The 25,461-nt window shown below is 47.1% G+C and overlaps 1 protein-coding gene and 1 pseudogene across 1 annotated transcript in view; both read right to left on the bottom strand.

Annotated features, from left to right (window-relative positions):
- Cacng8 (calcium voltage-gated channel auxiliary subunit gamma 8) overlaps positions 1–16,101 on the bottom strand; it is a 34,204-nt gene extending 18,103 nt beyond the window's left edge. The window contains exons 1-2 of the mRNA XM_041654660.1: positions 15,054–16,101; positions 11,782–12,242 (exon numbers count right to left, since the gene is read on the bottom strand). Of these exons, the coding sequence (XP_041510594.1) occupies positions 11,782–11,959 (178 nt within the window). The 5' untranslated portion in view covers positions 11,960–12,242; positions 15,054–16,101. The remainder of the gene's footprint in view (positions 1–11,781; positions 12,243–15,053) is intronic.
- Positions 16,102–24,994: 8,893 nt separating this feature from the next.
- Positions 24,995–25,035, bottom strand: LOC121450238 (annotated as a pseudogene).
- Between the last annotated feature and the right edge of the window lie 426 nt (positions 25,036–25,461).

Genomic DNA, 25,461 nt, shown 5'->3' with positions numbered 1-25,461 from the left:
GACCAAGGTGAGGAGAGAGGGAATGGAGAAAGGTTTGGTGGATAATGTTTCAGTTTTTGCAAGTTCTCAGGTGTTGTGGAGATTAGTTATAGAGCACCATGAATGCACTCAGCATTGATGATCTGTATGCTTAACAGTGAGTATGGTGGTACTAGCGATTTCACTCAGCAGGTAGAATGCCAGCCTGGTGTACCGAAGGACCCAGGTTCGATTCCCCAGGAATCAGGAACCTGAGGTATTCGAGATCATCCACAGCCTCAGCCTGCTCGTGATCCACCTGGCTGTGTGAGACCTTGTCACGAAATGAAATAAAACAAAACAAAGCAACACAGTAACGGAAAACGAGACCACTGCTCCCTCGGAATGGAGAGGATGGCTCGGAGGGTGAAAACACATGCCGTGCAAACCTGACAGCCTCTTCTGATCACCAGAACCCATGCAAAAAGCCAGACGGAGTGGCACACATTTGTAATCCCACACCAGGATGAGATAGAAGATGGAAACAAGGAAACCGCCCCGAAGTTCACTGGCCAGCTAGCTGAGACTATTCACCATGGCAGAAACAAGAAAGACCCTGTATCCACGAGGTTGGGAAGAATCAATTCCTCAGAGTTGTTCTCTGCCCTCCACACATGCACCATGGCATGCCTCCAGTATGGAATAAAACAAGAACATGCACACATACACAAATACATAAGCAAACGTTTCTGTGACAGGGTCTCAACTCTGTAGCCCTGGCTTTCCTGGAACCCGCTGTGTAGATCAGGCTAAAGATTTTTCTGATCTGAATGTTCATTCTCTCTCTCTCTCTCTCTCTCTCTCTATATATATATATATATATATATATATATATATATATATATGTGTGTGTGTGTGTGTGTGTGTGTGTGTGTGTGTGTGTGGTGCATGCACGTGTGTGAAGGTCAGCAGTCAATGTTGGGTGTCTTCCTCAATCACTCATCATCTTATTCTTTGAAGCAGAGCCTCTTCCTGCACCAGAAATTCAGCAACTGAGCTAAGCTGTCTGGCCAACAGACCTCTGGACCCTCCTATCTCTGCCTCCCTGATGCTGGGATTATAGTGCTATGGTCATGGGTGCCAGGGATCTGAACCCAGCTCCTAGTGCTTGTATAACAAACACTTAAACAATTGAGCCATCTCCCCAGCCATAGGTGTGCTGATGGAGAGAATTTACCATGTCTCAGGTTCCCACCTCAGAATGGTAGGAGTCACATAAGACTGGTCACTAAACCGCACTAAAGGCTGGGCACATATAGTTCAGTTGACAGTAAGAACAAAGCTCTAGGTTCCACGTGCAGCACTGTATAAACCAAGTGTGTTAAACACACCAACACTCAAGAAGTGCAGACAAACGATCAAGAGTTCAACTCATCCTCTGCTACATACCAAGTTCAAGGCCAGCCTGGAATATTGTAATGTTACTAATTATCAACTGGGTGCCTAGAAGGCAAGCCTCTGGGCATAGCTGTGAGGGTTTGTGTAGATTAAGGTTAGCCTCCAAGTATGTCTCGGATTGGAGAGATGGCTCAGAGGTTAAGAGCACTAGCTGCTCTTCCAGAGGTCCTTAGTTCAATTCCCAACAACCATCTATAACAGATCTGGTACCTTCTTGTGGTCTTCAGGCAGAACATTGTACAGATAATAAATAAATTATAAATAAGTAATAATAATAAAAACACCAAAATTGGTTTTGGGTTTTTTGTTTGGTTTTAGTTTTTCAAGACAGGGTTTCACTGTTTAGTTCTGGCTGTCCTAGAACTCGCTTTGTAGACCAGGCTGGCCTCAAATTCACAGAAATCCACCTGCCTCTCCCTCCCGAGTGCTGGGACTAAAGGCATGCACCACCACTGCCTGACAAATAAATAAATCTTTAAAAAAAAAGTTTATTTGTGAGGAATTTCTGAATTAAACTGATATAGGAAGACTTATCTAATTGTGGATGGGACCACTCCCTGAGCAAGAGATTCTGAACTACATAAAGTGGAGAAGGTAGGACAGCGAGATGACTTGGCAGATAAAGGTACCTTCTGTCAAGCCTGATGACCTGGTTTTGATACCAGGAATCCATGTGGTGAGTGGAGAGAACCGCTTCTGACCACAACTTATCCTCTGACATCCACACATGCTCCCTGCTGTAAACTCCCCTCCACCCAAACGTAAATAAATAGGCAGGCAGGCAGACATATGCAATTAAAGAGAAGAGAGAGAGCTGGGCACTGGGCATCGCCCTCTGCTCCTGACTTTGGCTGTCATGTGATTGGCTGCTTCGAGTTCTTGCTGCTCTGACTCCCTGCCCCCACAATGATGATGGACTGTAGCCCGTAAATGAGGCAAATGCGCACCCCTTAAGTTGATCTTGTTGAGTATTTTATCACAGTAAATGGAAAGCAAAGTGAATAGACACTTGAGACTCTGCCTCAAAACGGGTGAGGGGTGGGGAGGGAGTGAACAAGACGGCTTGGTGTAAAGACACTTACCACCAAGCCTGTTGATCTGAATTTGATACCCAGGTCTCCCACAATTGTCCTGACACTCACACTCGAAGACTGAAGAATCTAACACACTGTAACAGTACCCTCTCGGCTAGCCATGTGCCCGCCGCTGCTGAGCATTTGACAGAGCGTTCGATAACTTGCTCAGTACTCAGTACAACCCTCTAAAGTACACAGTGACAGGACCCCTACTTTACAAACCAGGAAACTGAGGCACAGAGTGCTGAGGAAGCTGCCTGCCCCACACAGATGCACAGAGAAGGAGAGGGTTCAGCCACAGCCAGGTTTTGGAGGTCACAGAGCTCGGGCTCTGAGCCAGCTTCTCTGGACTCCCATCCCAGAGTCCCAGCAGCGCAGCTCTTAGGAAACAGAACACCCCTGAGTCTCAGTCTCCTCGCTGAGAAATGAAAACGAGGCTATGGCTCTATAAGGTTCTCGTGAGGTTTCGGAGAAGTGAAACACAGATCCTGTGGCGGCTACCACACAGACCAACTTCTAGGCTCTGAGCCCAGGAGGCTAAGAATTTGTACTTTTTGTTTGTTTGGGTTTTTGTTGTTATTGTTGTTTTTTGTTTTTCGAGACAGGGTTTCTCTACATAGCCCTGGTTGTCCTGGAACTAGCTCTGTAGACCAGACTAGCATAGAACTCATGGAGACCCGCCTGTCTCTGCCTCCCAGGTGCTGGAACTAAAGGCATGCGCATCACCGCCCAGCGATTTATTTTATTTTTAATTGGGGATTGGCAGGTATGTGCACATGAGTACTGGTGCCCCTGAAAGCCAGAAGAGGACATCAGATCCCTTCTGCACTGTAGTTACGGTCAGTCATGAGCCACCTGACAAGGATTCTGAGACCTGAACTCTGGTCTTCTGAAAGAGTAGCAAGTGCTTTTAACCGCTGAGTCGTCTTTCCAACCCTGGGCTAGACAGGAGCTGTTTATGTACAGGGATGGCCCCGAAGCTCTACAACTCTTTCCCCAAGCCCAGGATCTGCCTAATAGACATGGATGTGAAGGTTAGGTGGCAGCAGATAGCCGTGGACAGGACATGTGAAAACCAGGTCCAGCACACGGCATCCTTCACATGCCTCACACTGTGGGTGCCCCAGCCTGAGTCACTTTCCCTTCTCGGGCCTCCAGCTTGCTGCTCTGACAAACAGGAGCCATAATAATACCTTCCCTGTGGCACAATTGCAAAGACTCAAGGAGATAATAAGGCAGGCAAACTGCTGAATGCAGGCATTTGCAGAGTCTGCAGCAATAAATGGGGCCGTGGGTCCAGACTGTTGAATCCTCAGGGAGGAGCTGCCGGCTTAGCTGAGAGTTCTCAGAAAGGGGCTGGAACACAACTGTCCAGTGTGGGTAGCACCACCCCGATACAGCAGCAGACACGGGCTATGAGGGGGACATCCACTAAACTTTCATAATAAGAGGAAGTGAGAGGAACAAGGAGGGGGAGGAGTAAGGTTCACATTGATCATATGCGATATTTTGGTCACATTTGCTTAAATATTAAGTTCACCTGTTTTTGGATTTTACTGCTGGGAATAGAACCAAACTGAAATACCAAAGGGCCCTACTGGTAGATTCTAGGCAAGCACTCTACCACCAAGCCCCACTTGGAACCTCTAACTGAAAGAGTCTAGGCAGCCACTTTACCACTGAACTACACCACTAGGCCCCTGGCTAATAAAGCCTAGACAAGTGCTCTAACACTGGCCCACCTTACCCCACCCAATAGCCAATCCCTTGGTGGATTCTATGCAGGTATTTTACTACTGAACCTTGCCCTTGAGCCCTGGGGGGGGGGGGATCTAGGCAGGTGCTCTGCACTGAGGCACACCCCCAGACCCTCAATGGAGGATCCGAGGCAAGAAAGTCCTCTACCTCTGAGCCACACCCCAGCCCTTATCTGTTCCTTCTTGTTTGTTTTAATGTATCTATTAGAAAAAAAGAAATTCTATATAGTATTTATATTATGTTTCTGTTGGGCAGTGCTGAGTGCTTAGGGAGGAAAGATTCTGGATACTTGAGATACTAATAAGAAGAAAACAGTAATAAGTAGACCAGTACATGTAGCACCTGCTAGCCTACTAAGTGCTTTACTTTTATTAATGCAGACTTTCCCAATCTTGTGAATAAGATATTATATATGGGGGGCTGGAGAGATGGCTCAGAGGTAAAGAGCACTGGCTGTTCTTCCAGAGGTCCTGAGTTCAATTCCCAGCAACCACATGGTGGTGGCTCACAACCATCTATAATAGGGTCTGACTCTCTCTTCTGGTATGTGGGTATACATGCAGAGCATTTATACATAAAATATAAATTAAAAAATTTTAAAAGGGCATTATCATGATCCTCCTTTTGCAATAATGGAAATGAAACTGGGAAAGTTAAAATATGCAGACTGTCCATGGCCACACTGCTCTCAGTGGCGGACAAAAAGTGTCTTGTTTTATGCTTTATGTCTCAAGGCAAAATTCTATACCATTTCAAATACCACAAAGGAAGATGAGACTGAGTCCCACAAGTGCCAGACCCACTGAAGGTCCACCTTCTGCACACCTGAATACCCAGTGGGCTGGAAGCTGGTAGTTTCGCTGCTTTGTTCCGGACCTAAATTTTAATTCAGTTGCTACAGTGTGTTAGCTGTGTGACTCTGGGCAAGACACTGTGCATCTCTGAGCCAACTCTTTCTCTTGCGGGGGTGGGGAGGGGGACGATAATAGTAGCTCTTTAGCGGGGTTATTTGAGCACCACATGAATGGCAGCTTCAGGAACAGTCAAGTGAGCCTTCACAAGCTAGCTCCGCGACACACTAACCTCCTTTGGCTTACAGCACACCCATCAGGTTTCACCCAACATCTGACCCTTCCTCCTGTCTCCTGTGAAGCACTTCTCCAGCTCCCTCATTCATTAACCCTTTGTGAGAGTTGGTTTTATTTGCCAGCTGGACACAACCTAGAGCCATCGGAGACTCACAACAAGGGACTGTTTAGTTCAGGGTGGCTTCTGGGAGCATCTGTGGAGGGACGGCTTGTTTGCTTTAATTGAGGTGGCAAGATGTGCCCACTGGGGATGGTCCCATTCCCTGGACTTGGGGGTCCTGGATGGTATGAGAGAAAATGGGGAGAACCCATTCTCACCAATGCATGCATTTCTCTCAGCTCTTGATATGGATGCAATGTGACAAGCTATCTGAAGTGACTGCCTGATTGCCCGCCAACAATCCACTGTAACCTGGTCCAAGTGTGGGAGAGCAGACCCTGAGGGCATGGAAGCAGAACTGGCCCTGCCTCTTGCTCATCACTGCAAGGGGTGACTTAGCCAGGAGCAGTGTTGGAGAGTTCACCCTGATGGTGAGGATGGGGGAGAGCTGGCAGACTGGCCAACCCTGCAACTACCCAAGCCAAGAACCAGGGTTATGAGTTGGTCCACCCCAACATCCACCCCATCCATGATCTGTGGGAGTACATGGAGGGGGCAGTCCTGCAGACCCAAAGCTGCAGAATCTCCACAACACATGGCAACAACAGGATATCCTAGAGGAGTCCCAATGAGGGCCCAGCATAGATAGTGTAGCAAAAGCTAGAGACCTCCAACCCCCCCCCCAATGACTCTTTACAATGAACATTTGCAAGTAAAAATACATGGACTAAAGGGTTACTGTGTCACACACAGCTCCCATGATAAGATTTTTCCTTTTGTCCATTTTTTCTTTTCTCTTTCCTTTTCTTTTTTTTCCTCTTAAATTTTATTTTATTTGGGTGGAGGGAGTTGCAGGGGCAGTGGATACGAAGGAATGGGGAGATGAACGAGATCCAAATGCATGATGTGAAAGACACAAAGAATAAATAAAAAGAGCAGGGCTCTGGTGGTGCACGCCTGTAATTCTGGCACTTGGGAGGCAGAGGCAGGTGGATCTCTGTGAGTTCAAGGCTAGCCTGTTCTACAGAGCTAGTTCCAGGGCAGCTAGTTAAACAGAGAAATCCTGTCTCAAAAAAAAAAAAAAAAAAAGCCGGGCGGTGGTGGCGCACACCTTTAATCCCAGCACTCGGGAGGCAGAGACAGGCGGATCTCTGTGAGTTCAAGGCCAGCCTGGTCTACAAGAGCTAGTTCCAGGACAGGAACCAAAAAGCTACGGAGAAACCCTGTCTCGAAAAATCCAAAAAAAAAAAAAAAAGAAGAAGATAAATAAATAGTTTTCTTAAAAAGATGGAAAAGACCCTTTTTCCTTTAAGTTATTTTTGGCAGAATATTTATCATAACAACAGAAATGAAATTAGAACACATTTTGACTGTCTTTTTTTTTTCCTTTTGAAACAAGGTCTTGCTATGTAGCCCAGGCCCATCTGGAGTATGGATCCTGCCTTGGAGATCCTGCCTCCAGAATGCTGGGATTGTAGGAGTGGGCCACCATGCCTGGCTTCAAATGTTTTTGGTTTGATTTTTCTTATGCTTGTTTAAATGTCATTCTATTGTATGCTACTTCCTTTGAGAAAGAGCCTCTTCCTAGAGGCTAGGTTGACCAGCAAGCCCCAGAAAAGCATTTGCTGCCATGTCTGACTTTGGGTGTTTTTTTCGTGGGTGTCGGGTCCCTAGAAATTGGAGTTACAGACAGTTGTGAGCTGCTATGCAGGTGTTGGGAACTGAACCCAGGTCATCTGAAAGAGTAGTCAGGGCTCTTAACCACTGAGCCATTTCTTCAGCCCCCCCCCCCCATCTAATTCTTTATGTAAGTTCTGGGAATTGAACTCAGGTCCTTGTATTTGCAAAGAAAGCACTTTATGAACTTAGTCATTTGTTGTGTTTCTTCCTTTTCTCTTCGGTGACTCTGGTCCACACACGCACTGATGCTCATCACATAGACTTCTCCAGCCAGGCTGCTGACTCCAGTCTCCCAGAGCACGTCTCTAACAGGTCAGAACAAGAGGAGGGAAGGACAACGAGCAGACCAGACCTAACTGAGAATGGTTTCTTCACTTTGTAAAGTATCAAGAAGAGTGATTTCCTCGTATCTCAAATGGCATGAAACTCAGCAAGATCTTTTGACACAAACCTTTTATTACATCTACTTGGGAGGCTGAGGCAGAAGGATTGCAAGTTCAAGGCCAGCCTGGGAAAGTCAGTGAGACTGTATAAAAATAAAAAGAAAGCCGAGGGTACAGCTAAGGGATCGAATGCCTTCCTAGCATCCATGCGGCCCTGGATTCAATCTATTAGGGGAAAAGCCTAGGTGTGGCTGTTCATACCTGTGATCTCAGTACTGAGGCTGCTTGCTGAGGCAGGAAAACTGCTGTGAACTGAAGGCTAGCCTGAGCTGCATCTCATAGCCTTGTTGCAAAAGCAAAAACTTTAAGCTAGGTATGGGGAGTCGTGCTATATAATCCAGCCACGTAAGAGACAGAGACAAAGGGATCTTGTCTGGGCTGAGGAAATGGCTCACTGGGTAAAGGTGCTTGCTGTCAAATCTGATGGCCTGAGCTCCACCCTGGAACTCGTACGGTAGGAAGAGAAGAGAAAATTAGCTGCTGTGAGTTATCTGCTGACTTCAACCAATGTGACCATGGCAGGCATGTGTGTGCACCCCTCCACAATAATAAATAAGTATAATGCAACACAAATAAAATTTAAAGAGACTGTACAGACTTCCTGTTTAAAAACAAAGTCCAACCTTGGCCACATAGCAAGTTAGAAGTCAGCCTAGGCTACGTGAGACCCTATCTCAAAAACCCAAACCAAAACACACAGAAAGAAGAGATAGAGGTGGAGGAAGGAGAAGGAGAAAAGAAGGAAGGGAGAGAAAGAGGGAAGAGGGGGTGAAAGGAAGAGCAAAGCAGAGGGCGTAAAATTCAAATGCCGACGTCCACCAAGGGTACTCAGCTAGATGGCGGCCACACTCGGGGGTACAATGGATGTTTTCACTAGAAGTGGCAACACTGACGGTGTGCTCCACAAAGCCAGAAATAATTACCCCCTCTGCATGCTGTTAGCCCTTCAGAGAATGCCACCTCTCCCATCACTGGTATTATTTCTTAGCAAGCATTCTAAAGCAGACACGTTCACAACTGAGCCAGTGATATCCCTCCTTAATAGTGAGAGAAATAAGAGAAAATAAAGGAATTTAAACAAAATGCCCTGCTCTTCCTTCTCATGAACAGATCCCCCATTGTCAAGTGGCTCTGACCAAAACTTCCTCATCACGTGGGATTTCTCACCTGAGGTGATTTTTTTTTTAATCCCTCAGGGGAAGGTAGATAATGTATGGAGACAATTTACAATTTTGGTTGTCACAACTGTTGGGGGTGGGCGGGACTAGACAGGGAATAGAGAAGCAGATCAACATCCTACGATGCTCAGCTCAGCCCCCGCCACACAGAATCCTCAGTCCCAAAATGTCACCGGGGCGGAGGTTCAGAAGCCCCGCCTCCAAGACACCCCTCACCCGTCTCTCCATCTCAGATCCCACAGTTGCTCCATCAGCAATGCCTTCCCACGGGGAACTTTGGAATATACTATGAATTCAAACCACGGCTCCCACATTCTCCCTTTCCACCCTCCCCTGAGCCATTTCTCAACAAAGCAGCAAGAGCCATCCTGCTAGAACTTAAGCCAACTCCCGTGGCTTCTCTACTCCAGAGACTCCAATGGCTCCCATCTCTGGGCAAAAGCTGGATCTTCTGTGGGATACATATGAGCCTGTGACGTCAAGAGCTTACTATCTCTCTGACCATGCATTGCTCCCTGCCTACTGTCTGCCAGTCACACTGGCTTCCCGCTGGCGGCCAACACAGATTCATGGTCACCTCAGAGGCTTTGCAGCCCCTATTTCCACAGCCCATACATCCATGCATCTCCAACCTCACTTTCTCAGGCCACCAACCAATGTCAACTGCTGTATGAAACAAACGCCTCCCATCCTTCTCAATTAACTCACATGCATAACCCTGATATGACCCCTCTCTCCATTTCTGCTCTCTCTCTAGTATTCCCATTAGTCTTTCTCCTTTCAGATCAGAAGATATTTAAAGTCAGAGATTTGTATGTGGTTTCTGTCCCTTATTGCTCTTGATTCAACAAGGAGAACCTGGGGATCATGGAGATGGCTGACGGACAACCTACATTCAATTCCATGGACTTACATGGGGGAAGGAGAGAAATGACCCCCACAAGCTCTCCTCTGACCTCTACCTACACACCAAAACACACATTCAAACCATACTGACACACATACAAAATTAAAAGGTACAGAATCTGCTACACAGTTTAAAGTCAATTTAAAAAGATGGATGGATGAACACACAGATAAATGAGTGATTGATTGAATGAATGAATGAATGAATGAATGAAATATATTTCAAGGAGGGTTCCGGTGCAAACTCCCATATACGGCTCTGTACTTCAGCCCTGGTGAGGCCGAAGAGTGGACGTTAGTGGCATGTCCCGTAGGGTGGGGGTACCAGAGAAGAGGAGGGACATGGGATGACAGTGAGCAGAGGTGACTATAACAACTGGTTGACTCCATAACTAGATTTAAGAAAGTGTCTGCTACTCAAATGGGGCCAGTAGGGGTCAGTTCTGAACACCAGATCTTCTGTGATAGCTTGCCGGAAGCCAGAGGTGAGATCTTTAGGGAGCAGTCTCCCTGCTTTGAAACGCTGGTGACTGACTTTGGTTTCCAGTATGAAACATTCCACGGACTCATCTTCAAAGCCCACCCATTCTTCACTTGAGGCAAGTGATTTGACAAGACAGAGGAATCAGGGGCAATAGAATACATAAGACAGACAAAAAGTAAAAGTGTAAAAACTTCATCTCTTGGTGGTAAGGGGGAACTTCGGGGTTGCTGATCCATCCTCAGTGCCACAGATGAGGGTGAGAAGGCTCAGAAAGGTGGAAGGACAGGGGTCACATGGTAAAGCACCCCGAGTCTTGCTTCACAGCCTCTATATGCATGACAGATATACAGGAAATTTGCATGAAAGAATTACTAACATGGACGATGGGATAGAGAAGGAGCGAAGAGAAAGATAGCAGGTGTCCTGGACAAGAAGGGTCCGGAAGGAGATAGGTTTGAGCCTGAAAGCAGCACCCAAAAACAGAAAATACTTGGAGGGAGAGTGGAGAAACAAGGGGTCAGAGAAGAGGAAGCATCCCAGGAGTCCGCTAGGAAGGCATGAGGCTGTGGAGATGGAGCAGAACTGTCCAAATAACTAGAAAGACCAGGATGTGAGCTTGGGAGACGTTCTGATGGGGAAAGTTGCTAAGCGCTGCAGATGAAGAGAAGACGGCCTCCAGCAGGGAGAGAGAGAGAGCAAGAGAGACCAGAGGAGGCATAGCTTTGTTTCAATTCTGGAAGCCAACAGGAGAGGAAAGATGTGAGGAAGGGACGAGAATTGGCAGGGCAGGTGAGATGGCCTGTGTGTGAAGCTGCTTGCTGCTGAGTGGAACAGCCTGGAACCCACACAGTGGGAGGAGATTATCAACTCCTTCAAGTTGCCTTTGCCTTCCACATTCACACTGGAACTAGCACTCACTAGATAATCCATAGATAGATGGATACATAGATAGATAGATAGATAGATAGATAGATAGATAGATAGATAGATGAATACATAGAAAAATACATAGCTAGATAGATACATAGATAGATGAATACATAGATAGATGGATACATAGATAGATGGATACATAGATAGATGGATACATAGATAGATACATAGACAGGATAAAAAAAAATTAAGGAGGCCAAAGAAATGGTTCAGTAGTGAAGAGTACTCCCTGCTCTCCCAAAAGACCAGAGTCCAGTTCCCAGCACCCATATCGCACAGCTTACAAGGTTTTAATAACTAACTCCAGGGGATCAGAGGCTCTGTTCAAGCTTGCATGGGTATTTGAACACATTCACGTATTTAAAACACTGACACACAGAAATACGTGTACAGTAATTCCACACGGCTCACAACCATCTCTAACTCCAGTTCCAGAGGACCCAGCACCCTCTTTCCCACCCCAAAGGTTACGGAGCATGCCCGTGGTACATAGTCGAACCTACAGGTGACGCATCCATCCACATCATCAAATAAAATAAGAGAAGCACAGAAGAAGGGTTGGGAGGTAGGGCAGAGGAATGCGTGGAATCACAGAGGCTCCAGCAGGGAAGCACACCCCTGAAGACCTTGAGATGGAGACTCAGAACACATTAGCCGTCAATTTGCTGGAGGCACAGGCTTCAGTGGAGGTGGCCAGCCAGGGCCTTCCTGCACCCTACCTTCCAGGCAGCATATCCGCCAGAGGCCTGAGTGTGTAAGGCCCCCAGGGTCCTTCTTCTCCGAGGAGCCGCTGCCCCCACGGTGGGGTGGTCCATCATCACCTGCGGTGAGGTTGGTGGTGTTGCAGATGAGAGCTCGTGTGTAGAGCCAGTAGTCAGTGCTGATGGCGATGGTCATGAGTCCAAAGGCCGCAAACGCGCCTACGGTGGTCAGCAATACCTGAACGCCCTTTTCACACCACAAACCCCTCTCTTCATTCCAACGTTTCAATGACTCCAGTTTGACCACAGGCAACCGGGGGGCCGTGGGCCACCACCGGGGCAGCGGAGGTGGGGCCGTGCCGGCGGCTGGGGGGGGTCACAACACAGGCAGAAGCGGGGGCCTCGAGGGGCCAGAGGGGATGGAGGCAGCAAGCAGGTGGCTGCGGAGGCGGAGGTCAGAGTGAAGCCATGGTCTCCAGCTGGTGGAGGCAAGAGAGGGAGTTAGTTCTGTTGAGATGGTCTCTTTTTGCTCAAAACTGCTCTCCTGTTAACTGCTAATGTCTTTTTCTAACTTTCTTTTTGTTTTTTGTGGGTTTTTTTTTCTTTTCTGATTTTTTTAGACAGGGTTTCTCTGTGTAGCTTTGGACCCTGTCCTAACACTTACTCTGTAGACCAGGTTGGCCTTGAACTCACAGAGATCTGCCTGCCTGCCTGCCTCTGCCTCCCTGGGTGCTAGATTAAAGGCCTGCGCTACCATCACCCGACCTTTCCTGCGAATTTCTACTGAAAGATTGTACTTTATCAGCCCATATACTCAGAGGTCATGACCCAGCCCCCTTGATTCCTCTCCTGTGATCCCCACTGCCCTCTTAGGAACCCAACCCTTGATTCAAACTCTACTGTTAGCTCCTCCTAAGGAGGTCCCTGCGTCTCTCACTGCTTAATTCCCCTGACCCCCATACAGTAACATACATAAACACACACACACAGGCTCTAGGGCACTGCTGAGGAAAAGCCTGTTCATACTTCTCCAATTTAGAAACCACACTCTCAGATGCAGATGTACCCGGTAGGTGTTGGCCTAACCTGCATAAAGCCCTGCATTTGATCGCAACCACAACATCAACGGGACAGGGTGGCATATGCCTGTAATCCCAGCACTCAGGAGGTAGAGGCAGGAGGATCAGCTCAAGGATGTCCTTGGCTACACTGCAAGTTGGAGGCCAGCCTGGGCTACTTCTAAAGAAAAACAAACAAAAATTGCCCATTAATTCCATGGTTTGGTTTGGTTTTTCCCCTCCTTGACAGAATGCCTCCCTCCCTGTTTTTGTCACTCAATGACACCTTGCATGTCTCCTATAATTTAGCCAGAAAAAATGAATCCCTCAGTCTCTCCTTAGCTTAAAACAAGCTTTCGCAAGTGACCCTCACTATTCACAGATGTACAGTATCTGCTCAGTGGCACTGAGGCTTCCTCGGTTTCCTCTCTATAGGCCCTTGTGTCTTAGGACTGGCCTTACCACCTTGGATACATCTTCGAAGTACCAGAAGATTAAATAAAAATTCTGATACTGGACTCCTACCTGAGAAATCCCAAGTTAATGGGTCTGAAATGTGGTCAAGCACCTAGGGCTTTTCAAAAGCTCCCTGGGGAATTTCCAGATCCCCTAGGCTTGGAAGATTACACCCCAATCTCTACCACTCGGATTCTCGCAGCCCCCCCTGGCCCTAGTGGGTCATTCACCCATCTCCCTTCCAACCCCAGAGGCCTGCTATGTTTTGGACTCAAAGAAAACTCCACCTCTGTCTTGCTTTCCAGTGTTTGGAACCTTGTCTCCGTTCTCCCTACAACTCACACAAACTCATCTTTCCCGTTGCTCTCTCCTCCATTAAGAAAAATTTGCTCTGTGAGCTTCACAAGGTTTCCTACTCACAGACTTGCTTTCTCCAGACCCCAATTCCCTCCCATTCAGAAATGTTCTAATATCTAAACTGTCCCAAAATATAATCGCCTTCCCCTGTTCTGCCCAGCAAGCCTTGGCTCTTGCCTTCAGCAGAGACATCTCGCTACAGCTTCAGTAGTCTACCAATTCTAGATCTTCCCAGGTGACTCTGAACCCCACACTCTAACAGATTAAAACTTGTCGTCCCCAACTTTTGTTTTAACATCATAGAGAATCCTCTTCCCTTTTGCCTATTTCTTCCACACACTACAGCTTTCAGCATCTGTCTCACCAAGGAAAATCCCCTCCTCAGGCCCCGCAGATTCTCTGGAACATCCCCAGTCTTTCCTCATAACAGTCTCACCTGTGCAGAAACTTAGCCCCCATCATCTCCAAAAAAGAAACACACACAAAAAAAGAAAGCAAGCTACGAAACTACAACTCCCAGTTCCAGACAGTTTGCTCCCTGTCCATTCATTTCTCCCTTCTATGAGATCCCCACCGCTGTGCCTCTTCCTGGCTGTGTTGCCCTCACCTGTTTCAACCTCTTCCCCTGACTCCTTTCCCAAAACCCAGTGAAGAAGGAGTCTGGAAGCTCCAAGGATGAGAGGCACCAACTAGAAACCCCAGGTCCCAGTACAGGGTGACCTTGGCCTCCCAGTTTCCTCTCTAGCTCCACCCCCCCCCACCAGCTGGCCCTGTACTGGGTCTGCTCCCAGGAGGGGCTGTAGAGAAAGGTTGTCTATGGGGGGTGTCTCCATGGCAACGGGCCTAGTCCCCACACGTGTGTTCCTGCCTACACACACACACACACACACACACACACACACCATCACACACAGCCCCTTCCTGGGCCCATTCCCAGCTTTCCCGTTTTTTCCAGGTTGGTCCCTAACCCAGACGGAGTTTCCCTCTTCCTGCCTCTGGACATGCCTGTGCCCCTCACCACTACCACAGCAGCCTCTTCCACTGCCTTAACAAATTGCTGCTTCCACGGACATGAGCTCTAACCCCAACATGTACCTTATTCCCAAACCTCGTGGGCCCTACAACCAGGATAAGGGGAAAGGGGACTAGGAGGGACTTTCTCCATCCATAAAGATTTTAAGAGCTTTTCATTTTTGTCAATTTGAGAGACAATCTGTTTGGCTTTGGGGACTCTTCATTGAGTCTATCTGCAACGGAGAAAGGAAAAGGGGACCCCCCAATTATAAAGATTCTGGATAAAAGAGGGGGGTCATAGTCCTTCGTTTGAGAGACGAGGTGTTTTTCCTCCCAGAATTAGGGGGATTCATGGAACCTTAAATCTACTCCCACCCACCTCCGATTAATAAAAAGATCTCTCACCTCAGTTAACGGTAGATCAACTCTCCGATGCACTGGGGAGGGACGTCCAGCCCCTGCTGCCAGCACACCCCCAGAAACACCTCTGGGCTCCCAATTCTCGCTGCTTCCCCCTCCCCCTGCAGCAAGGGACCCAGGCGTCCGACCTGGTTGAGGGGATGGAGATGAGGCGTATGAAGAATGGGGGTGTAGAGTGAGGGGGAGGGGAGCTGGGGGTAGCTTGGAGCTTGGGCCGTAAGGATGAGAGGGTCGGGCTTTAAAAAAAAAAAGGTGAGGAGACAATTTGGTTCTCGTGTCGCTGGGTAAAGTGCGGAGCTGGAAGAGAGAAGGAGGGAGGAGAGAGGGAGGGGGAGGGGAGCTGCTGAAGGATGGGGGAGCCTCCGAGAGGAGAGGGATTGGGGGGAAGGGAAGTGGTTGGGGAGCGGGGTCTGAGTGGCAGGAGGAAGCTGAGGAAGAAGAGAGATAGATTCAGAGAGGGAGGGAGACAGAGAGAGACAAGGAGAATCGGAAAGAGAGAGAGACCCAGAGACTGAGAACAGAGGTGGGGGAGGGAAGAATTTGGGGGAGGCAGTGACTGGTAGCAGAAGGAAGTTGAGGAGACACACACAGAGAGAAATATCCAGAGAGAGAAGGGGACAGAAGCAGGAAGAGATGCAAAGAGAGAACAGCAAGAGATGAGGGAGAAATAGAAGGGTAGGGGGAGGCTGGGGGAGGGTGTGGGGGAGAGCGAAGAAGAGGGGGTCGGGGTCTGGGAAACAGAAGGGAATAGGAGTAAGAGATAGTCCATCCAGAGAAGAGGGAGGAGAGACGGTGGGAAGAGAGAGACTGAGAGGATGGGAAGGAAAAGAAACTGAGGAAGGGGTGAGAAAGAAATTGGGGATGGGGGCAAGGAAGAGAGTGAGGGAGAGACACAGAGAGAGAGACCGCGCGAGAGAGACAGCGAGACAGAGAGAGACAGAGAGACAAAGAGACTGATTATGGGAAAGGGGACCAGTTCAGATGCACTGAGGAAGGCCGAAATAGAGGGCACCTCTGCCCTCTCCCACCAACACCCCATCCCCCTGATCCCTACCCCCACCCCCATTTCAAAGCCATCACCCCCACCCCCACTAGCCTCCATCTCTTCAGCATGGCTTGCCGCCGCCACCGCCTCTTCCTGTTGTCATAGCAACAGGATCCAGGCGCCCAGCCAAGGTTGGCAGCGGCGGCCGGAAATGAGGGGAGGGCCTTTTTAAAAAGACCCCAGGAATGCTCTCCCCTCTTTTTCCTAAAAAAATCAAGGGAAAGCTCAACTTCTCAGGGTCCTTTTTTTCTCTTTCCCCAAGTAACGGGGCCAAAGATTTCTTCTAAATGAACCATAATTCATTTACAAGCATAGCAAGCATTTTGAGTTTTCTCAACAATTTTCTTTTTCTTGGTACCCTCTGCTCCTACCGTAGTTTAACCCTGATGGAAAAGGAGGATGCCGTTCGGTTCCCATCGAGACCAGAATCAGGTTAAGGAGCAAAGAGGAGAAATAAAGGTATCCAGGACCGGGCTGGAGAGCTAGGCAACAGTTTTGAACATAGCTGTCACTTCTAGAACTAACCAGTGAGTATGGGTTGGGCCAATTTGAGGCAGAAAATTGATGATTATAACTTTGGTCTTGGTCTGAATTTCAGAGATGACCTTTTGCTTCTGGGTGACCTTGGACCAAACATTTCCTGTCCTAAACTTAGCCATTCTAGGGACCAAAGTTATCTTCAGATAAAATGAGAAAAACTTGAAAAGTCACTTTACACATTTTTTTTTTTTTTTGGAGAACGGTACAAATTGAGCCAGATGTGGTGGTCACATCTGGGGTCCCAGGGAGGTAGAGACAGGAGGATAGGGAGTTCAAGGTTGTCCTTTACAACACAGGGAGTTTGAGGTCAGCCTGAGCTACATGGTGGAGGCGAACCACAAAAATCTTAAGAACTAGCCCAGGGGTTGTCTCTGTGTTGGGCTAGACAGCTTATGGATTACTTTATCTCATGAAATTCTTATAAAATCGTTGCTAAAATGGGCAAGTTGAGACTCTGAGATGTGAGGCCGTTCATTCAAAATCACCCAGGGGTTGCAGGCAGAGCTGGGTTGAAGAAGACTCTTTGTGGAGAGAGACCAGCAACGGGTAAGTTTCAGAAACTTTTCTTTAGTGTGTGAGTATGCGTGTGTGTAGTGTGCATGTGAGTGAGGAAGGGTGTGTGCCATGGCTTGCGTGTGAAGGTCAGGGGACAACATGCAAGGTTGACCCTCCCCTGATACGGCAGGGGTCCTGGAGGTGAAACTGAGGTGGTCAGGTTTGCATGGCAGATGCTTAGATGGGCCGAGCCATCTCGCTGACATTTAAACATACCTTTGCCAGGGCATTTCTCCATCTTGGGGACTCATGGAGGACTCCTATGTTCCTCTTTCCATCATTTACCTGATTTTGTATCTCAGGGTACCCAGTTTCTCAAAAAAATTCCACTAGTTTTCCTTTCTCTTCATTCTCCTGTTTCTGTTTTGTTGTTTCTCTTCAGTTTTTTAAGACAATGTCTCAGTTTGTAGGTCAGGCTGGCCTGGGACTCATCCTATAGCTCAGACTGGGCTCAAACTCAAGACAATCCTCCTGTCTCGGTTTTGACAAGTATGCATCAGGACACCAACTTATCTTGGTATTGTTTATCTCAGTTCATTTCATCCCCACCATGCCCCCTGAGGGACTAGAGTTTGGAAGAACATCCTAACGCCTCTGGTTTAGAAGCAAATAAAAATAACCCCTAAGGGAAGGAAGGGACCTGGAATCCACTTGTCAGTTCGGGGTATATTTTTTCATCATCTTTTGCCATGGAGAGGAATATAACAGACACAACAATGACAACCAATATAAATTGAATGTTTAATTTGCAGACTCAGTACCTTACAGGCATCGGCTCAGTCTTTTCGAGAAACAATTCAGAGGTTAGCCCCCATTCTGTTTTGTTTTATTATTTTTTGTTGTGTATATGTATATGCATGCATTCATTTTTACATGTGTGTGCTTGTGCGTGTGTGTGTGTGTGTGTGTGTGTGTGTGTGTGTAGAACAGAGGTGAGTGTTAAATACCTTCCTCAATTGCTCCTATCATCCCATCATAATTTTTGAGACGGGGTCTCTCACAGGCCTGGAGCTTGAGGGTTCTGTTAGACTGGCTGGCCAGCAGACCCCAGGCATCTTCCTGTCTCCTCCCCTCTAGAACTGAAGTTATAGATCGGCACACTTTGCCACACTTGGATGTTTACGTAGGTGCTAGGAATCTGAACTCCAGTCATCATGCTTTTGTTGCAAGCTTTTCCCTGACTGAGCCACCCCTACAGTTTCTAGTTATTTATGTGCTTTGTTTTATTTTTTTAAAAGACAAGTTCTCATATGTCCCAGACTGGCCAGAAATTCACTCTGCAGCCAAAGATGACCTTGAATTTCTTGTCTCTCTCTCCTGAACTTTGAGATTTGGGGTGTGCAACAGCATACCTAGTTTTTAATTGCTCAATTCATTACATTTTATTTTCTGTGCGATTTTGGGTGGTGAGAGGAATATGCACGACATAGTACTTATGTGCACACCAGATGACAGCCAACGGGCGTTGGTTCTCTCCGCCAGTAAATCCCAGCAATTGAACTCAGATCATCAGGCCTGACGGCGAGCACCTGCTGCCTGGTGAGCCACACAGTCAGCCCATATATACATTGAGAAAAGGTCTTATTATATAGACCAGACAGGCTTTAAACTTACATCAGCCTTCCTTGCTATGGGATGCTTCTCTTTCTTACCTTCAGTTTTTACTTCTATAAAACGGGAGCTAAGCTAGATGTGGTGATGCATACCTTTAATCCCAGCACTTGGGAGACTGAGCAAGGAAGGCTGTGACAAGCAAAGTCTTCAGAACTGTCCCAAGACCCTTGAGAGACAAAAATCATCCACAGCTGAGACATGCTCACATAAGATAATTAGCCACTGGGAGCTAATTGCCAACTTTATTTTTATTTTAAATTAAAATAAATTTCCTAAACAAATCAGTATTCCTAGTAACTACTTTTTACAGAAAAGAACCAAATAGTACATGAGGGATTTTAATAAAAACAGTTCAGCCAATTGTGTCTCAAATTCCGTATTTTCTGGGGAAAGGCTATTAATAGGGCTTTATTGCTGTTGTTGTCGTTGCTCTAGAGCTCTATATTTTATTTTATACATATAAATTTCTGGCTTGCATCTATGTATTGCACCACATGTGTGCCTGGTACAGGAGAGGTCAGAAGAGGGAGTCTGACCTCTTGGAATTGGAGGTACAGATGGTTATGAGTCACCATGTATGTGCTGGGAATTGAACCTGAATTCTCTATAGGAGCAACAAACACTCCAAACCACTGAGCCATCTCTCTGTTTCCATCGTGTGTGTGTGTGTGTGTGTGTGTGTGTGTGTGTGTGTGTGTGTGCATGAGCACATACTCAGGTGACATACACTAGTATAAGTGTGGACTATTCCTTTAGGGCAGGGTCTGTCCCTGTACCAGGACTTGGGGCTTTACTCTGGAAGCAAACAAGCAAGCTTTAGAGGACTGCCCCCTCCAAGTTTCAGCCCATTTTGGAGTTGAAGTTATAGAAGTTTGCAAACACCCAACTTGTGGAGTAGGAGCTGGGACTTGAACTATGATGGTCATGAATGTGTGGCGAGCGCTCTTACATACAGAGCCAACTCTCTGACTTTGTAAGTGTTTTAAATTATGTATTCTCTTGGGGCCTGGTGTGGTAGCGCTCACCTTTCATCCCAGCGCTCAGGAAGCAGAAAGGATCTGTGTGAGGCCAGCCAAGGGTACATAGTAAGACCCTGTCTCAAAGGGGGAAAAAGGTATTTCTTCTCTGACTTTCCTTGACATTTCTAAGTAATGATTACCTTTGGATGTGTCTCATGATACATTATCTATTGTTTTTTTTTTTTTTTGGTTTGTTTGTTTCTCTGATAGATAATGGTTTTACTCACTTTTTTCTCCCTTACTTCAGATATAAATTTTTTATATTGCTAGTTGTTTTCTATATGTTAAATGATACATGATTAGGATATTTACTGTTCTGGGGACCAAAAAGAGGACATATTTATTTATTTATTTATTTGTTTTAATTTATTTATGTGTCTTCGGAAGCTGGTTTTGTTTGTTTTGGTTTGTTTTTTATAAATGGTTTCACAGGGCCTAGGTTTCCCTTGAACATTCTCTGTAGGCAAGGATAGCCTTGAACTTGTGATTCTCCTGCCTCCACCTCTCAAGTATTGATTACAGGTGTGCACTACCGTACCTGATTTATACAGTGCTGGCTGTGGATTGAACTCATGATTTTGTGCACACACTATGCAAACACTCTCCCTACTGAGCCACATCCCCAGTCCCTGTAGTGTCCTTTAAAAAGCGCGCTATCAGGGCTAGAGAGATGTGTTACCAGGTAGACAAATTTGCCATGAAATCCTGATGACCTCAGTTCAACCCTCAGAACCCACATAAAAAGTCGGATGTGGCACATGGCTCACATCTGTAATCCCGTCACTCCCACGGTGAAACAGGAGAATTACATAGACGTTCATAGAGCAGCTGGAATATACAACAAAGGAGAGCCTGTCTTAACCACAAGGTGGATGGGCCATCGAAATGGCTCAGTTTGTAAACGCTTTTGCTGCACAAGCCTGACAAACGGAGTTCAAGTCCCAGGACCCAGAGTAGAGGGAAAGAGACAGTTCAGAGCCACCCCCTGACCCCCATATGCACACCCACATTCAGATACATTCACAAAAAGACTAATAAATTTATAGGGAAAAAATTAGGAGGGAACCGACTCTCAAAAATGTGTTCTTTAGCTTCCTAACCTCCACTTGCACGCTGTGGTACATGTGTATCTGTAAGCATATATGCACGCTCACACACACACACATACACACACACACAGCCTACTATAGAGAGAGCCATGGTACAGAGAATTTTGATTGACAGCAAGAGAACAAAGAACTTCTGACTACAGGGCAGTGAATTCTGTACAGCTTTCATGAGTTTGGCCATCTCTCCCAGCCCAAGTTCCAGATAAGAACAAGCCAATCCATGCTTTCAGGTTTGAGAAACCCTGGTCACAGCACCATATATCTTGTTTGACCCTGATCTGTAGAAGCTTTGGGATGACTGGTATGTGTCGCTTGAAGCTATAGGCCTTCTGCTATTTTGACAGATGACGAATATGTCCTATAAAGCATCACACTGTGAAGGGCACACACACTGCTCAGCCACTGTTCCTTTAGCACTGCCTTGAAGCCTTCTGTTCCAACAGTCAGGCCTCGTGTAGGTACCCTTCCATCTCGGTTCCCTTCTCCCTGCTCTGCTCTCCCATAGGCTCTGCCCCCAGCCCACACCACTAGCCTCTCGATGTCTTCTTACTTGATCCTGACTGTGCGGCATCATAGCTGGTCCTGTCCTTCTTCCTCTTAGACTCCTCCTTGGCTCCCTGTGCATCCTCAAGAGAAAAGCCAGGCTCCTTAACTGAGTCTTCATGACAAAAACATGGGCCTCAAGGCAGGATATGCCCTCTGCTGCATCCTTATGATACAGTCGCTCTCCTACCCAGCTCAGCCCACAGACGTCTGCCCACTCCTTTTGATGTTGTTTGATTTTCAAACAGTGGTTAAGTAATTAATGGCGTGCATTATGAGCACATGTCGTGTTGCGAGTGTGGAGGTCAGAGGACAACTTTCAGGAGTCAGGTTCTCCACTATGTGGGTTCCAAGGAGCAAACTCAGATCGTCAGTATTGGTCATAAGCCAGTACCTCAACACACTAAGGCTTCTCCTTTGGCCTTCCATCACTTTTTAAAAATCATTCTTTTAAAGTTATATTGAGGTGTGTATGGAGGCGGGGTATTTGCTGTTTCCTCTAAGTGTGGTTTCCTGCAGAAGCCAGAAGACAGCCTGGCATCTCCTGGAGTTGGAGTTAAAGGGAATCTTTTTTTTTTTTTTTTTTTTTTTTTTTTTTTGGTTTTTCGAGACAGGGTTTCTCTGTAGCTTTGGTGCCTGTCCTGGACTAGCTCTTGTAGACCAGGCTGGCCTCGAACTCCCAGAGATCGGCCCGCCTCTGCCTCCCGAGTGCTGGGATTAAAGGCGTGCGCCACCACCGCCCGGCTTAAAAGGAATCTTTTTTTTATTATTTATTTATTAAAGATTTCTGCCTCCTCCCCGCCACCGCCTCCCATTTCCCCCCCTCCCCCAATCAAGTCCCCCTCCCTCGTCAGTCCAAAGAGCAATCAAGGTTACCTGCCCTGTGGGAAGTCCAAGGACCACCCACCTCCATCCAGGTCTAGGAAGGTGAGCATCCAAACTGCCTAGGCTCCCACAAAGCCAGTACGTGCAGTAGGATCAAAACCCGGACTGAAATCCCAAGGTCCAAATCAGGAGCAGAAGGAGAGAGAGCACGAGCAAGGAACTCAGGACCGCGAGGGGTGCACCCACACACTGAGACAATGGGGATGTTCTATCGGGAACTCACCAAGGCCAGCTGGCCTGGGTCTGAAAAAGCCTGGAATAAAACCTGACTCGCTGAACATAGCGGACAATGAGGACTACTGAGAACTTAAAGGGAATCTTGAACCAAACTCAGGATGGGCAAAAGTGCTCTTAACCACCGAACTCTCTCTCTAGCCGCTTCCATCTACTCTTAAAAGATTCAGCCTCAACCGGACATGGTGGCACGTGCCTTTAATCCCAACACTCAATAGGCAGAGGCAAATGAATCTCTGAGTTCAAGGCCAATCTGGTCTACAGAACTAGTTCTGGGACAATCATGGCTTCACAGAGAAACTCTGTCTCAAAAAATACCAAACAAACAAACAAAAAAAGATTCACCCTTATCCTTGCTGTGATGGTACACACCTTTAATCCAAAAAATTGGGGGGTTGAGGCATGTATGTGGCTGAGGAATTTAAAGTTAGCATTAGTTGCATAGCAAATTTCAAGTCAGTCTGTACCGTATAGACCAGGTGTCTCAAAAACAAACAGGAGTTGGCCAAATTTCTCAGTGGTTAAGAGCACTTACTGCACTGGGCAGTGGTGGTGCACGCCTTTAATCCCAGCATTTGGGTGGCAGAGGCAGGTGGATTTCTGTGAGATCAAGTCAGCCTGATCTACAGAGTGAGTTCCAGGACACCCAGGGCTACACAGAGAAATCCTGTCTCAAAAAAACAAAACAAGCAAACAAAATAACAGGACTGAAGGTGGAGCTCAGTTGATTCGGGTGCTTGTCTAGCATGGATGAAGCCCTGGGTTCATTCACCAATGCTGCATCAAGCAAGGTGTGGTCCTGACTGCCTGAAATCCCAGCAGTCTGGAGACAGTCAGTAGAATTCAAGAATTCAATGTCCTTCTTGACTACAAATGAGTTCAAGACCAGCCTGGGCTACATGAGTCCTTGTCTTAAGAATAAAATAAGGACCAGTGAGATACTTAGCAGGAGACTGTTCTTACGGCCAAGCCTGAGAACCTAGGTTTATTCCCTAAGGATGCACACAGAGGAAGCAGAGAACTGACTTTCACATATTGTCCTCTGACCTCCAAAGGCATGCTGTGGCACGTGCATTCCCCCCCCCAAAACTTATGAATAAATAAATATATCTTTTAATATAAAAAAAGTTCACCTTCAATCCTCATTCTTCCAGGAAGCCTTCCCTGATTGCTGCAGTCTGTATCCTTGCTATGTTTCCAATTTGCCCTGTGCTACCTCCACCAGCACCCAGGTACCCCACCTAGTGGTTGGTGTGTGGAATCTATCTTGCCTGTCAGCTCGGAGCTGACCAAAACAGGAATGGGTCTGACTCGCTTCGGCCCCACTCCCACAGCCAGTAGATGGGAGGTCTCTGTCCCCGGATACCAAACTGGTGGCTCAGTGAACGAATGAATGGAGTCTGGGAATGAGTGGGTCTGTTTTCTGCAGTCCCTACCCTGAAGCGTCAGCTCTATCCTCCCATCACCCGAAGCCTCCTGTCCCTTGCATCCTCTCCCCAGGTGTTTGTCATCAGCCACAGCTGGGGCCTTTGTGTTTCTGGAGAGGAACAGAGAGTGGCTGCTCGGCTCTCCTTCCCATCGCATCGGGGGAAGGATGATAATCAGCGCTTCTAGAATGTCCTCATTCAGGGTGAAGTGGAAATGTCCCAGCTCTGGGGAGTCAGGTGGTCTGTGTTTCACATGCTGTTTTTCCCGGTCTCCCCCAAGGCATCCAGAGCCAGTGCCTCACCCTCTACCCACTGGGTCTCTTAATCTGCACAAGGGAAAGGTTGCCCGAGCGAGCCCCCTCTGGAGGGGACATTTTACAACAGAGATTCAAAACAGCACACCCAGAGAGTCTTGGAAGAGCTGTGACGATGTCCATGGTGCTCCTGAAATTATATACAGAATTTGTGAGTATGTGTATTCCCACAACGCATTGGAGATTTGTAGCTTTTATCTGATTCTCAAAAGGATCTCTAATGTCTGTATTAATTTTTAAAAAAAAGGCAGAGGCTGGGGTGTGGCTCAGCGGGTAGAGAGTGACTGTCTAGCATGGGTGAAACCCTGACTTTCATCCTCAGCACAGCATAAACCAGGCATAGAGGTAAACCCTCCCCCATACTCCTAGTACTTGGTGAGTAAAAGCAAAAGTGTTAGAAGTTCAAGGTCACCTTCCCAATGTGAAGTGAGTTTGGAGCCAGGTTAGGCTATGTGAGGCCTGTTTAAAAAAAAATAGATAGATAGATAGATAGATAGATAGATAGATAGATAGATAGATGGTAGATACATAGACAGAGAGGGAGAGAGGCGGAGACAGAGGGAAAGTGTTAGTGTTGTTATTTGTTCTTTTATTCTTTTGGTACTTTGCCTCTTTGGGGGGGCACCACGCAGCTACCAAATAAATCACAAACTATAGAAATGATCCCTGAAAGTATAGTCTTGCTACCAAATAAATCACACACGGAGCCTTATTCTTACTTATGAATGCCCAACCTTCACTTGACTTGTTTCTAGCCAGCTTTTCTTAACTAATTATCCCATCCACCTTTTGCCTCTGGGCTTTTTTCTTTTCTTACTTCTGTAATCTTACTGTCACTTTTACTCCCTGGCTGGCTGTGGGATTGGGTGACTGGCCCCTGGCCTCCTCCTGTCTTCCTCCTCCTTTTCTTGCTCCTTGATCTTTCCTTCCCAGATTTCTCTTTCTGTGCATTCTGTCTGCCTGCCTGCCCCACCTATCCTTTCTCTGGCCTCACTATTGGCTGTTCAGCTCTTTATTAGACCAATCAGGTGTTTTAGACAGGCAAAGTAACACAGCATCAGAAGAATTAAACTAATGCAGCATAAAAGAATGCAAACACATCTGGGCA

Source organism: Microtus oregoni, unplaced genomic scaffold (assembly GCF_018167655.1).
Source record: "Microtus oregoni isolate MIOR12 unplaced genomic scaffold, Mior012 000006F_ref0000085, whole genome shotgun sequence".
In the NCBI taxonomy this organism is placed as follows: Eukaryota; Metazoa; Chordata; class Mammalia; order Rodentia; family Cricetidae; genus Microtus; species Microtus oregoni.
This window is presented reverse-complemented; position numbering and strand designations above follow the sequence as displayed.